General features: G+C 38.8%; 1 protein-coding gene across 2 annotated transcripts; it reads right to left on the bottom strand.

Moving 5' to 3' along the window:
• On the bottom strand, positions 1–10,007 carry LOC108707783 (E3 ubiquitin-protein ligase TRIM7). 2 transcript variants are annotated; one of them, XM_018245762.2, is made up of 2 exons: positions 9,772–10,007; positions 1–2,489 (listed from the first exon to the last, which is right to left on the bottom strand). In XM_018245762.2, the coding sequence occupies exon 2, from the start codon at positions 2,485–2,487 to the stop codon at positions 1,030–1,032; it is 1,458 nt and encodes a 485-aa protein (XP_018101251.1). In that variant the 5' UTR covers positions 2,488–2,489; positions 9,772–10,007; the 3' UTR covers positions 1–1,029. The 2 variants fall into 2 exon arrangements, with proteins under 2 accessions (XP_018101251.1, XP_041437308.1); XM_041581374.1 differs by lacking the exon at positions 9,772–10,007 and adding an exon at positions 8,063–8,823.
• Between the last annotated feature and the right edge of the window lie 5,651 nt (positions 10,008–15,658).

Raw genomic sequence — 15,658 nt, 5'->3', positions numbered from 1 at the left:
TAAACTTCAAAAGCTTTTATTGTACATAGGGTTGTTTTATATCTTGGACAATAATGCAGCAACATTTGCTACATACAATATACAATTTACACTAGACCATCTCTTGGCACTATGTACTACAAGCAGATTTCCACAATACCATAAAAAGAACAAAATGTTACAAATTCACTTGAAACATGTTATCAAATTGAATACCCCATATAATAAATCTTTCAGTCCAAAAATGATGTGATTAATCCAAAAGCATCTGTAAAAGATAAAACTTTATTATAAAAACACAAGTTAAAATCTAAATTTACTGGAAGATTTTGTGAAGTTCATATTCCCTGTTCAAGCAGAAGGTGAAATAATGGCCAACGTATGTATTCACCCAGTCACTTGTTTTTTAGCAATTCATTATCTATTCCCTTCATGATATCAACACAATGTCAGGTCACAGCTTGGTTTATTTTGGCAGATTTGTTCTCTCTCAAGTATCTGCTCCTTGACCATCTATGACTTCTGCCCCGTGTACTGTAACTCACTCGGGTTCTTGATAAGAAGATCTTTATGTGAATGGTAAATTACCTTCCCTCGCTGTCAACAATTACATGTTAAACAGGGGAAGGTTCCATTATTTACTGGCCTCACTGTCCTCCATTATTTTCCCCTAAATCTGATCTAACAGTGAGCACCCCATTTATATGACAGGAGGCAGCCTAAAGAAGTTCCTAAACAGGAATTTAGGTTGTAACTAGAATGAGCCAACAGATGAGCCAACAGATGAGCCAACAGATGAGCCAACAGATGAGCCAGAGGGAAGCCATGATGGACCTGAAGGAGAGAAAGTGACCTCCATATTTCCCTTCATTCTGTTACATTGAGTAATTACTTAATATATTTACGTTAATCTACACCTTGATGTGGAATCTTTGTCTTTTTTCTCCGAAGATCCATAACTCTAGTGAGTTATATTATGATGCCATTGATGACATAATAACTGTACAAGGGGCAGCTCTGGGAATTGGTTGCTAGGCAGAGAGCAATGTCCTAGATAGTAATTCTGAACCAAGCATTAACCCCCCCTACCCCAAATGCAGCATGAAGGGGCTCAGTGAATGTGGCAGTGAAGGTGTGTAAGTGTCTGATTGGCTCACTCAGCTCATAAAAGGACAGACGTCCGGCCTCATAGTCCAATGAGATCCTGATTCTCCTGCAGAAAGGGACGTGCGGTAAATCAATGATTTTATTGTTATGTGTCACTGTATAGTTATTAATCAATTTGCACAAACTCCAGGACTTGTTATTATCTCCAATGCAAGACAAAGCCTCTCCCCTCTCTATACTGGGATAGGCCACCCCTACCCTCCAGCTCCCCCATTCACCAATCTCCACTTCCCAGTAATGTCGCCCTGAGAGGAAACACCTAGTGCTTAAAATCTGAGATAAACATTGAAATCTCTCTGGGGATTGTGGGTAATGTAGTTCTGTTAGTGAGTAGGAAGCAGATTTCATGTCCTCTGAGACAGATAATTTATTATGAGCCGTGTTTCTATCCAGTAACAGGTCTGTAGCCTCCTGCCCAGGGTACCACCTTCCCTCTACCCCAGTGACAATGGCAGATAAGCCTGTGAGTAATGTCTCTGAGATCAGATCCACATCCAGATCCCCTACAGCCCTTACCTCTATATTATCTCTCTCATGGCACCACACATAATCTGCCCCCTCAGCCCAACAAAAGGCATGTGATTCCCGTTCCTGTAGGACAGTGAGTGGATCTGCCATGTTGCACAGCTCCTCAATGTGACGGATCTTCCTGGACAGCTCGTCCTTCTTTATTTCCAGCTGCTCCATCAGATCAGTGAGTGTGAGTGAGAGCTTCTCTTTCTGGCTGGAGATGTCACTCAGGAGTCGCTTCTCTAGGGCTTCCAGATGTTCCCTGATGTCTCTAAACAGGGCAGTGACTCTCTCTGTCTCACCGGCTGATTTTTCTGCCACTTCTCTCCTGCGCTCCTGCAGTCTCTGGGCTCCTCTCTCAGTCTCCTCTCTCTCTGGCCTCAGTTTCTCCAGAACTTTTCTCAGTTTCTCTTTCTTCTTCTCAGAGGCCTCACTCAGCAGCTCCACCCTGTGGCCCCTGTGCCCCCCCATCTGCCAGCAGAACACACAGATACGGTTCCCATCCTCACAGCAGTAATACTCCAGGTACTTGTGGTGTGTGGAGCATTTCATGTTCTCAGGGATCCCAGTCCCATCCTGCTCAGGGTGAGTAGAAAGGAATTGCTCTGCTATGTTCCTCAGTGTCAGGTTCCTTTGCAGTTCAGGTTTTCTCCTGTATCTTTGCCTACATTCAGGGCAGGACGGATCTTCCTCTATACTCTCCTGCCAGTCCCATGTTCTCCCAATACAGATCAGGCAGTAGTTGTGGCCACATGGCAGGGTTACTGGTTCAGTATAAATTTCCCGGCAGATGCAGCAGGTCAGCTCAGCTCTCAGATCAGCAGCTGCCATCACTGAAAGGGAGAGAAAAGAAATGAAACTGACAGTTAATGTATCTCTGACACCAGTTATAACCTTCCCTTCTCTGATACACGAGGTGTATTGGGGTTATATAAGAACAGGATCATATTTATATATAGTGTATCTGAGTATCTGTGCTTAGGTTAGCAATTTTAGGGGGGTGACCTTTAGGTGCCTATATAAAAAAACACAGACAAAAATAATCCCTGTCTGCTGCTGGAGATTGTGGTCCAATCCCACAGCAGAGTTGGGGAGGGTTCCTCAAAGGCTCATAGTATTTCACATGCACAAATTGGCAAAAGTGTTGGGTGAAGCACTTTGGGGGCCGAATTATACAGCCCTATAGGCAGGTTGATACTTGGGGTGCCTACCTGAACACTGAAGAATGACAAAGGATTATAGTACCAATAACATAAAGGTATCACAGTTTGCGGATAACACTACCAGTGCCTGGATCCAGTCTTGGCCTCCTCGTCCTTCCCTCCTCTTCAATTTGGCCCCAGATGTTATTAAATATAGGATAGAAATGGAGTAACCTTATGAAGGCTAAAGATATAAATTGGACTGAATGGTAAATCCTACTCAGATAAAATCATATCATCCTCTATTATATAATTGTCCCAAGTCTGAGTCAGTATTTAGCAGAAGGAAATGAAAAGTGGCGCCAGTGTTGGGCTATTAACCTGCAGCCCTTCAGTTGGGTCACACTCACATGTTTCAGGTTAAGTTTGTGCTACAAATGTGCAGAAATGGTTAAATAGGCAGTAATATAATAAGTAATATAACCCTTCCCTAGAGATATGAGCTGTTATCAGAAGTGATCTTAGTGCAAAGAACATTTGGATCAAAGTTCACTTTCTGTTTAAATGAAATGTTACAGTTGCACCTGATGAGCCACTGCTTGGTGCCTGACTGGAACATGGAATAGAAACTGATTAAACCCCTATATAATGACACGTGGGGTTTGTTGAAACAGAACACACCAGCACAACATGGGTAATACTAGTAGGTATAAACTTGCTCGTTTATTGCGGATGCAACGTTTCGGGGCGTGACCCCTTTCTCAACGATGGGATTTGTTGTCCATGGTAAATCTGCGCTGCTGTGGGAAACAAATCTCTATGAAAATGTCTTTCCATTTACTTACATTGCCGCATGCAAAACACTTCACATATAACAATCCAGTGTTATTGCTGAAAAATGCCTTGTAAGGATTTTTTCCCCCTTCTACTATTGTCCTAAAGTCATAATAAAGTCAAAATAAAGTCATAATAAAGTCCTAATAAAGTCCTAATAAAGTCAAAATAAAGTCATAATAAAGTCATAATAAAGTCCTAATAAAGTCCTAATAAAGTCCTAATAAAGTCCTAATAAAGTCATAATAAAGGCAGGACAAGCTACTCACAGCCATGCAGCTCACTTGCAATACAGGCCTCACAATTGTCTTATTTTTCATGGGACAGTCCTGATTGTGATGGCAGTGCCGCTGTCTCACGTTCATAGTCTATGAGGCTTATTTATCAAAATTTGAATTTATGTATGTTGGCTCTTGACCTCAGTGAGTGTCTATTCCAATGATTGCAGCCAACTCCCCTTCAAAGTTTCAGTCAGAGAAGGAAGTTTATTGAGATACAGAATACAGAAGAATTCGGCAGCTCAGGAGATAGTTCTGTCCAAACTGACCCTCACTCACATATTTATCATGTTTCCAATAATATCAAATTGTCTTAATCATCATTGGTTAAAATATATCTGTATTAAAGGGCACCAATCATGACCAAAATCATTTACTAAGTAAATACACTGGGGGTCATTTATAAACTTCGCGCAGGGCAGATTGGTTGGCAAAGTGAATATATTTGCCCTGCGCATGGTTATATTTATAAAGCTGAATAAGAGGGTGCATACAGAATTGCAAATTTTTTGTTCACAATGCGAATGTCTAAAGGGGCTTTATAAATATGTCACAATTCGCAAATTGCGAATCTTTATGCGCACACTCTGCGACTCAATTACGCCACAACTTTGGTGGCGGATAAAATATTCGCAAAACAGTTTTGCAAACTGCGAATTTAACGCTATTTCCACGCACAACAATCTCGCACATTGGGTGCGCTCGCGCAAACTCCTGTCTCATTTGCGCACCATTTGCGAAAATTTATTCACACTGCGAATTCGCAAAAACCGGAAAGACAGGCAGAGCAGTGCAATATATTAACGCTCAGCAAAAAACATGCGCAATACAACCATTTGCGAAAAATATGCGCTGCCGAACTTTATAAATGACCCCCACTATGTGAAAGTTCAAGAAATCCGATTTTTAAAACAGTTAGAATTGTTTGTTTAATGTAAATGATCAGCTCACTATTCCTTCTGCAAGATCTCCCCTATCTCCCCTGCAGTTCTAGCTGAGGCAGCCATCTTGGATTTCACTGGCTCCTCCTACTTATATCTTCCCAGCCAACTGTAGCTCTGAAATCTCGCACATGCTCAGTTGAAATTCATTGTTGCTTATCAACCCTTCTAAGCTATTTTCAAATCAGCCAAACGTCTGTGTGTTAGCTGCTGTACAGTAGTGCTGCCCCCTGCTGGAAGTTACTGTTTGCCCTTCATTTGCATAATGACATCACCAGCAGGGGACAAGATAATCTCCTGATACTTCTAGTGGAGGAGTTTACTTAAACAAGGCATTCTGGGTAGAATACTCAAAGCAGTGTTACAATCTGAGCATGCTCCTGAAATTTGCATATTATAGTCTCTGTTATAGTCACAGTATGGCCTCCCTCAGTGAAAGAACCCATTTGAGAAAGTAAGGGATTTTTTTAAAACCTGCAGTTTTTCAAAAAACTATATATGTAGTTTGATTAAGCGTGTTTAGCTTGTACTGGTCAGATTGTTAATATGTGTTTGATTTTGGCTGTGATAGGTGCCCTTTAAGACTACGTAATGAGACTAAGCAAAAATATTCTTATATGGGCATAAACTTTATCCTTGGCACAGTTTTATTTACTGACCACAAGCAGCGTCACAATAACCAGCTAGTTATCCTATATATATATAGCCTTGTTATCAGCTTCCACTTTTATCTGTTACATTTTTCACACTGTATCTTATAAAATAATTACTGTTATATGTAATATATGCTTTCTATGAAATGGATATTTACAGAAATAAAACAGGGGTGAAAAGTCACATAGGCCCTAGAGTGGGCTACACGCTAATCAGGATTCAACAGCCCCCCTCTTAAAATATATTTTTACCATTAAAATACACAGATTTTTCTTATTTATAAATAAATCCAAATACAAAAAAATTGGATGAATAAAATAGTGGAGAAAATACCTTGAATTTGTGTTTTGTTGTTTTTTTAAGTGAGTGAACAAGCTCAAACAAATTAGAAAAACTCAAAAAACTCGAAATAGACCAAACAGGGTAATTTACTTAAAGGGATCCTGTCATCGGAAAACATGTTTTTTTCAAAACACATCAGTTAATAGTGCTGCTCCAGCAGAATTCTGCACTGAAATCCATTTCTCAAAAGAGCAAACAGATTTTTTTATATTCAATTTTGAAATCTGACATGGGGCTAGACATATTGTCAATTTCCCAGCTGCCCCCAATCATCTGGCTTGTGTTTTGATAAACTTCAGTCACTCTTTACTGCTGTACTGCAAGTTGGACTGATATCACCCCCAGCAGCCAAACAAAAGAACAATGGGAAGGTAACCAGATAGCAGCTCCCTAACACAAGATAACAGCTGCCTGGTAGATCTAAGAACAACACTCAATAGTAAAATCCAGGTCCCACTGAGACACATTCAGTTACATTGAGAAGGAAAAACAGCAGCCTGCCAGAAAGTATTTCTCTCCTAAAGTGCAGGCACAAGTCACATGACTGGGGGCAGCTGGGAAACTGACAATATGTCTAACCCCATGTCAGATTTCAAAATTGAATATAAAAAAAATCTGTTTGCTCTTTTGAGAAAAAAATGTGTCAGAATAAGTTCTGTAGTTGTTACCACACAAAATGGGAAGTGTGTTTTTAAATTCATTTAAATGCATGTGATGAAATGAGTCTGCATAAAATATATTTTGGGGTTACTACATATACTTCAATAAAGCGGTGTACATTTGCAATCAAATTGTTCAGTGGATTCCTGCCATTCATATTTATTGTGTTGAGAAGATCCTGGAAATTTGAAATTTTGTGGTGATTTTTAGAAATATCAACACTGTCAAATTTAAGAAAACTTTGCAGTTCGGTAGCTTGGAGTAGAAAGCCCTATTTACCCATTCTGGATCTGGGAGAATTTGTACTTTGCAAGAATATTTTGCTTTATTATGGCCATAAAATGCAGTAATTGTGTTAATGTTGCAGTAGCTAAAATGATGGAATGTCAGAAGTACCTTTTGGCAGGTGGGAGATCCTGCAAATTGAAAGCTTTGGGGCTAGTTTTAGTGGCATAACTACTCAACCAACGTTACCATGGGCTTTCACCAAATTTTCAGGAAAACTAAACCACAGCAGCGGGAGCAGTAATTTATGTTAAAAAAAGACAAACTTTGGGTCACATTTATACCCCCAGAAGTCATAGCAAGATGACACAGTGGCAATTTCATGTATAAATACCCCCAGAAGTACAATAAAAAAGGAATGATCTAACTTCAGATATATAAAGTTAACTAAAAAGAGGGGATCTGACTTCTGTCAGTATTCAATTTTTTGTATAGGAGAAAAGAAGGAAAGTATCCCCGTCTTTTTAATCAGAAAAAACACAAAAAAAAGTTATATATTATCACTATGTGATTTAATTTCAATTAAACCATTTAATCTCGTGATTCTGTAACTGTAGGTTCCCCCCCTTAATAATTCATCCCACAAAGTGCTAGTGCTTAACCTCAATAAAATAGCATTAAATAGGGTAAAACTAAGCCACAGTTAATTTTCCTTTTAATTATTGTGTATACTTAGTCATTTCTAACTCATGAACAATTCATTTAACATTAATTAATAAATTACTAACAACCAACTAAAACACCATCTACCAATTTCCTTTTCCTTCCTTTTCTTGGAATCAGAGATATTAACAATTGCACTTTAATTAATTCATAAGTGAATTGATCACAATCTGGTGGCACTTTATCACCTTATTGGTGTTTTAGTTGGTTGTTAGTAATTTATTAATTAATGTTAAATGAATTGTTCATGAGTTAGAAATGACTAAATATACACCCTATTTAATGCTATTTTATTGAGGTTAAGCACTAGCACTTTGTGGGATGAATTATTAAGGGGGGGAACCTACAGTTACAGAATCACGAGATTAAATGGTTTAATTGAAATTAAATCACACAGTGATAATATATAACTTTTTTTTGTGTTTTTTCTGATTAAAAAGACGAGGATACTTTCCTTCTTTTCTCCTATACCCCCAGAAGTAGTGACAGATTTACAGAAGGCAAGGGAAGGGTTATTATTAGATAAACAGCAGGTAAATGTGAGTAAGAAATGAGTTAAGGGAAGAGTTAGGGGGGACGTGCCAGGAGTACAATACAAAGCACTTACCCTTGTACTGCTGCTCTTATCAGTTCAGAGGTGGAGAGGGGGAATCGGCCGAGTAGCCCTGACATAAACCAGACACCAATTTCTATCATCTAATTCCTGGAGTCCCGCACTATGAATCTGCTTTACATCCCTTCCCAACAGGCAGTGCGTGGGCGGGAGATTTGAATACCTGCCTGTAAAGTAATCAGTGTAGTTCTCCCTCTCCCCATGCTCAGCCCAGTCCTCCCTCCAATTTCTTACAAAACGGGGGGGGGGGAAATTCTGGGTTCCGACACTGGGCTTTTACAAAAAAAAACACTAACTTTATAAAAGTGTGCAGATACCTGGAGTGGTCGTTTTTGATTTATGCATCTCAGGAATCCTCATATTTATACATTGGGGTATTTAGGAGACACAGGGCTTTCCAAATCAGTTGGATTTCCCTGCATAAATATAATGTTTGTTATATATGTGTCTGTATTAGGAAAGATTATTTTATTAAAAGCTTATATCTTCTTATAGAAGTAGAAACATTTCCAGCTTATTTTGAAAGCTTAGGTATTTTTCCTAGGTGAACTAAAAGTCCCCTCCAGCAAATTGGGACTAAATCGAAAGAGCACAAAACGTACCTGAAATGCGAGGGATTATTATTACCCCCAGTTTGTATCACCCCCTCTAATCGTATCAGCCATGCGACAACTTCCCGTACAGTCGCTTATTGTAACAAATCATTTTTTCAAATATTCTGGTGATCCCTCACTCACTGGGGCAAATTCACTAAGCGCCGAACACTAGCGTTACTTCGCTAGCGTTTGGCATTTTCGTTACTGCACAAATTCACTAACAAACGCTGGCATAAATTCGCTAGTGTTACTTCGCACCCTTACGCCTGGCGAAGTTTCGCTACGGACGAAACTACGCAAATTCACTAACGCACGCAGTGTACTGAACGCTACCTTTTACGCTAGACTTCCTTCGCCACCTCAGACCAGGCGAAGCGCAATAGAGTAGATAGGGATTGTTTAAAAAAAAGCCAAAATTTTTTCTAAGTCCCAAAAAACGCTGGCGTGTTTTCTACATGATGGCTGATAGGCTGAAAAAGATCGAAAAAATTTTTGGGGCTCCCCTCCTTCCCCCCTACATTTCCTGACTCATGGCAACTTACCTATACAGTGGGCACATGTGTAGGGCAAAATAAACATTTTATTTGATGTTTTGAAGGTTTTCTAGGCATTTGTAGTGCTGATACGTATTCCTCCATTGAAATTTGAATTTGGCGCCGTATGCAAATTAGCCTTCGCTAGCGTTACTTCGCTTCACTTAGCGAATCAATGCTAGCGCAACTTCGCAACCTTACGCTACCCCTGAGCACAACTTCGGATTTTAGTGAATTTGCGAAGTGCTGGTGAAACGACGCCTGGCGAAGTGCGGCGAAGTTAAGCCTGGCGCAACTACGAATCTTAGTGAATTTGCCCCACTGTGTTTAGGGTATCTCCAACAGAGTAGTAACCCCGACCAGCCACAAATCTTCCAAATCAGCTTTCAAATAAACTCTGGAGAACCACAGCAAATTGTGTATCTTTATTTTAAGTGTATCTTTATCAGACTTCCGGTATGGCGCCTGAGTGAACTAGACGCGCAATACATTCACTCCGTAGCCCAGCACTCGTACCTGCACACTGAACACGTAAATTCTTGTTCAAAAGCCTTCCGAATGGCAAGAGACTCACCTAAGAAGCACAAGAAGTGTAAAACCGACACGGACACAGTGAAACAAAACGCTCCTCACACTAAATCAAACATGGCGACCAGAGCTCCTGTTACACTGCAAGTACCCTCCTCTTCTCCTCCCACCTCACTTAACTCTTCACATGGCGACTTCAATTATAAACAAATAGCTTCCGAAGTGGCCAATTGGATTAACCCTACCATAATACAATTTCAGAAGTAGAAGAGAGAGTCTCCTCTATTGAAGATAACTCATCTACAGTTAACACAAAAATGTTCCTTCTGCAGAAAAGAGTTGTTGAACTAGAAACAAAAGCAGAAGACCTAGAAAACAGATCTAGGAGAAATAATTTGTGCTTTATTGGAATACCCAGGCCCGGATTTGTGGAAAGGTCACCTAGGCCCAGGCCTAGGGCGGCAGGATTTTAGGGGGGCGGCATGTTGCCCAACCACACCCACATTGGTTCAAAAACACTGGGAAATCGCTGGAGATACGATTATTTTTTAAATTTTCCCATTGATGATGAAAATTTGCACGAATAAAGGGGAGGGGACAGGGGCGACGAATGGCAGAGGGCCTAGGGGTGCCCTTTATGTAAATCCGGCCCTGGGAATACCTGAAATACACAAGCAGGATTCTCTTTCACATTTAATAACACAATGGCTCCTTCTGCTCTTGGAATACAGAATGATATTCCCTCAGTAAAAATTTAAAGAGCCAATAGAATTGGACCATTCTCTGACAATAGTTCGCAAAGACCTAAAACGGTCTTAGTAAGATTTCCATGCACCAACCTCAATGACCGTTTCGAGGACTCTTGATAAAGCTGCAGTTGGCGGCGAATCGGTCATTGAGGTTGGTGCAGCGTTCTGGGAGAAGGGGCCCCTCTCCAAAGTTTTGTTCCTGGAGTAAGTATACAGACCGTGTTCCTGAAGTTTCACCACTGAGGCGGCTTAAGGTGAATGAATAGGTTCAGCGTCCATGATTCAATGCCTTGTCACCACAAAACTTTAGAGAGGGGCCCCTTCTCCCAGAACGCTGCACCAACCTCAATGACTGTTTCGCCGCCAACCGCAGCTTTATCAAGAGTCCTCGAAACGGTAATTGAGGTTGGTGCGGCGTTCTGGGAGAACTTGGTCTGTATACTTACTTGTGTTACTTTGGATCGGACAGGACAGTGACATTTTAGGATTCCATGAGTCTTGCTATCTATATTACGGCTACAAGAAAATCCTTTGTGCAGTATTGCGATTGCTAAATCGCTAAGGATGTCGTTAGACTTTCACATATGGATTCCTAATACCATCGGTCATTACAATTAACATACAGACCTCACTGCCGACCCATACTATACAAACATTATATCCTGTCCCTGATTAACACCCTGGGACGTTGTCCTCTGGAGGAGACCCAGTACTTGTGTTATTGGGATAATTTCAAATACATACAATGTTCTGGACAGTGCCCATGTTCTATGCTTCGTTGCGCATTACACCATCTATTGTTTCAACATATTGCTTAATCAGCTGCGTGTCAACTAATTCATGGACACAACCAGTGGCATAGATGTATGCTTAAAGGGATCCTGTCATCAGAAAACATGTTTTTTTTTTTAAAAACACATCAGTTAATGGTGTTACTCCAGCAGAATTCTGCACTGAAATCCATTTCTCAAAAGAGCAAACAGATTTTTTTATATTCAATTTTGAAATCTGACATGGGGCTAGACATATTGTCAATTTCCCAGCTGCCCCCAGTCATGTGACTTGTGCCTGCACTTTAGGAGAGAAATGCTTTCTGGCAGGCTGCTGTTTTTCCTTCTCAATGTAACTGAATGTGTCTCAGTGGGACCTGGATTTTACTATTGAGTGTTGTTCTTAGATCTACCAGGCAGCTGTTATCTTGTGTTAGGGAGCTGCTATCTGGTTACCTTCCCATTGTTCTGTTGTTTGGCTGCTGGGGGGGAAATGGAGGGGGTGATATCACTCCAACTTGCAGTACAGCAGTAAAGAGTGACTGAAGTTTATCAGAGCACATGTCACATGACTTGGGGCAGCTGGGAAATTGACAATATGTCTAGCCCCATATCAGATTTCAAAATTGAATATAAAAAAAACCTGTTTGCTCTTTTGAGAAATGGATTTCAGTGCAGAATTCTGCTGGAGCAGCACTATTAACTGATTCATTTTGGAAAAAATGGAAAAAAATTTTTTCCCATGACAGTATCCCTTTAATGATTTGAATGCCGACATGTCATACTTCCTATAGACTAGTTTTGTGTCTTACAGCTGTATATATTATATATATACTATTGGCCCCTCCTACCTGATTTATTCAAATTGGGTTGTGTGGTCAAGTAATCTAAGGAGGGGATCACTCCTCCCATGCGTTGCACCTTTGTTTTTAAATTTCTTTTTAACGGACATTTGGAGCATGGTTGTGAATAAATATTGCCTTTTTAGAAAAATTGTTTGGATTATTTAAGAAATTTTCCTATTCAGAGATAGAGTCCCGGAGGTTAAGTGCCTTTTTCTGGCCTAGATACTTTGAACTTAGTTATTTGTGGACAATCCTTGGGTCTATATCACTGATTACAATTATTATCTGCCTTCTTGCTTGTTCATAATCAAAGTTAAATTGTTAGTAGATTTACTTCACCAAACCTATCTTAAAGATATCTGGAGAATTCTCCACCCTTCGGAAAAAGATTTCACCTTTTATTCCCACTCCCATGGAACTGGAACACGGATAGATTACATATTCATTTCAGTTAACCTAATTAGTCATGTTACATGTGCAAACATTGGAAAATTTCCTTTCTCCGACCACATTCCTATTGACATTTCCATCAGAACTTTTGGTCCTCCTAAATCCTTCATTCCATGGAGATTTCCGTCCTTCTTGGCATCTAGACCAGACTTTAAACAATTTCTGAAAGAAAAATGGAAAACATTTATTTCAGACAATGCTATTCATGACGACAACCCCACATTACAATGGGACACTTGGAAAGCATTTATAAGAGGAGAGATAACGGCATTCAAAAGGGGATTTACAAAGAAATTAAATACTAAAATCTTGGAATTAAGTAAACTCCAGAATGATGCTTATACTTCTTTCAAAATTAATTTGACCAAGGAAAACCGTATTAAACTTGAAGATTCCCTGAAAGAAATAAAATCTTGGCTCAATATAAGAGAAAAAATTAACCATGATTATCACAAAGCCAGATACTTCAATTTTGGTAACAAAGCTAATAAATTCCTGGCCAATTTAACTAAAACCTGGTCCAATCAAAACCAAATGACTATCATCAAAAATGAATCCGGTGAACCCATTCATAATCCCTTGGAGATTGTTGATCAATTTAGAAGATACTATGAAAACCTTTACTCTCACACAAACTCTAATAAAAAACAGAGATAAAAACTTTTCAGCAACATAGAATTCCCAAAACTCTCAGAAGATGACTTAGAATTCTTGAATTCTCCCATATCCAAAGATGAGGTCAAATATGTCATATCATCTTTAAAGCAATTGAAGGCTGGTCGACCTGATGGTCTCATTGGACCCTTTTATAAAAATTTGGTTAACAAAATTTCTCCATTCTTGACTCAACTGTTCAATCACATTATTCAAAAAAAAAAAAAAATCTACCTTCCAGCCTAAATTCTTTAACCAAGGTAATATATAAACAAGGAAAGGATCCCACTATTATCAGTTCTTACAGACCAATAGCATTAATGAATCAAGATATTAAAATTCGAACAAAGATAATCGCCAATAGGCTATCTTCAATCCTTCCAAAGTTAATTTCACCTGAGCAAGCAGGCTTTATCAAAGGGCGATCAGGTACAAAGAATATACAGTAAGAACACTCATCAAGGTCATTCACTCAGCCAAATCAAGAAAGGTTCCAACATCTTTGGTCGGAATAGATGCTGAGAAAGCATTTGACAAAATACATTGGGATCATCTATTTGACTCACTTAAGGCTTTTGGATTTACAGGTCCCTTTGTAGATCTTGTAAAATTGATAAATTCTTCTCCTCAAACTCAAGTTATAGCAGCAGGAGAATTGTCCCGTCCAATAACTCTGAGTAAAGGAACAAGACAGGGTTGCCCCCTTTCACCCTTACTCTTCAATCTGGCATTAGAACCCTTAATTGGAACCTTAAAAAACTCAGATAGTTTGCCAAGAATGGATATAAACAATACCTTAACCAAATTAACTGCCTTTGCAGATGATATACTGTACTACTGATAGTAACAAACCCAAATGATAATCTCCAAAATGTTTTTACTACTCTTACTCAGTACGGTTTTATTTCTGGTTATTCAATCAATATTCATAAAACTGAATTCATAGATATATATGGTCTTACTTCTGCTAAATTATTATCCTCCAGTATTCAAAAGTATTAATACATTTTGCGACAAATGGACAAGTGTTCCGCTAAACCTGAAAGGTAGGATCACCTTTTATAAAATGCTAGCTTTTCCCAAAAGTATTTATCCAATGATCAATTTGCCACTGCTTATAAAAGCATAGTGATATAAATCAGCTGGACTCTTCACTGATTAAATTCATATGGAATGGAAAGTTGCCAAAAATTTCATTAAAGAAACTAAGGAGTTCAAAAATCAATGGTGGACTAAATGTTCCAGATTACAGATCATTTAACTTGTTAGTTTACACGCTACATCATTGAGTGGATTTCGGAGTTGTATTAAATATACAAATCCACCTCTAGAACTTAAAACTGAATCTCAGGAAAATATATTATATTTAATACACCAACCTTGGAAGATTCAACCAACATAAGTCAAACTTAATCCAATTTACAGGGATTCATTCATGGTCTGGAAGCTATTGCACAAGCTCTATAAAACAAGTTATCTCACAACTCCTTACTTACCCCTTCATAATATAAAGAGTCTTCCAAGTTCATTCCTTCCACCAATTTCAACCATCTGGAAAGAAAAAGGCATAAATTATTTGCAAGATTTATTAAATCCAACAACAGGAAATCTATTAACATGGGAAGAATTTTCGATAAAATACCAAATCCCTAGTAAAGAAAGATTACACTTCTATCAAGTCAGCCATTGGGTTAAGAAACATTATCCTAATCTGAAGATTATCTCTATAAATACCACCCTCACAACTGAATTTAATAAATTTATATCTGCTCAGATGGTTAATAATATTAGATTAACTCAGAATAAACTATAGTCAAATCCTATTCTTAACTCATATCCAATGAAAGATACAGCGAAAAATGGTAAAATCTTATTTAAACACAGACATATCTCCTGAGATCTCAGTATCTTCTGTTAACGATTTTGACAAACACTATTGCCTATGATTAAGTACCAGTGGGTATGAAACGCGTAAGGCGGAGGATCAATGGGTCAGTGTGACTACTCTTTTAAATTTTGTACTCAATAAATATTGATTTTTTTTATACTGAACTGAACATTTTTGGAGTATAATTTTTGTGTAACTGATAATTGGGCCCTTTTGGACTGGGGGCTGTATTCCAGAAATGTTTGGCCCTTGGGACTGGCCTTGTACACGCAGCAATTGGGCGTTAGTAGAATTATACAAATTAATTTGAACCTAGAACTTGCTATCTTACCTTCAGCTTCAATTAAGGAAAATTCTCCAAATTTTCCAACTCAGCTAACTGATTCATATAATTTAAAATTCTTAAAGTTACTACTGGCTGCTGGTAGAAGAGTATTATTAAGGAACTGGATCCAAGCTCACCCTCCTACACTAAAAGAAGCCAGAGCTGAACTACTAGACCTATGTGTTATGGAAGCAATTTCATACAAATTCAGTAACTCAAAAAAACGTTCCAAATTCATGTGAAAATGGAAAA

Source organism: Xenopus laevis, chromosome 2L, assembly GCF_017654675.1.
Source record: "Xenopus laevis strain J_2021 chromosome 2L, Xenopus_laevis_v10.1, whole genome shotgun sequence".
Lineage (NCBI taxonomy): Eukaryota > Metazoa > Chordata > Amphibia > Anura > Pipidae > Xenopus > Xenopus laevis.
This window is presented reverse-complemented; position numbering and strand designations above follow the sequence as displayed.

Bases quoted from the DNA above. Each gene is read 5' to 3' on its own strand.
- LOC108707783 (XM_018245762.2), bottom strand. From the start codon at position 2,487: ATGGCAGCTGCTGATCTGAGAGCTGAGCTGACCTGCTGCATCTGCCGG.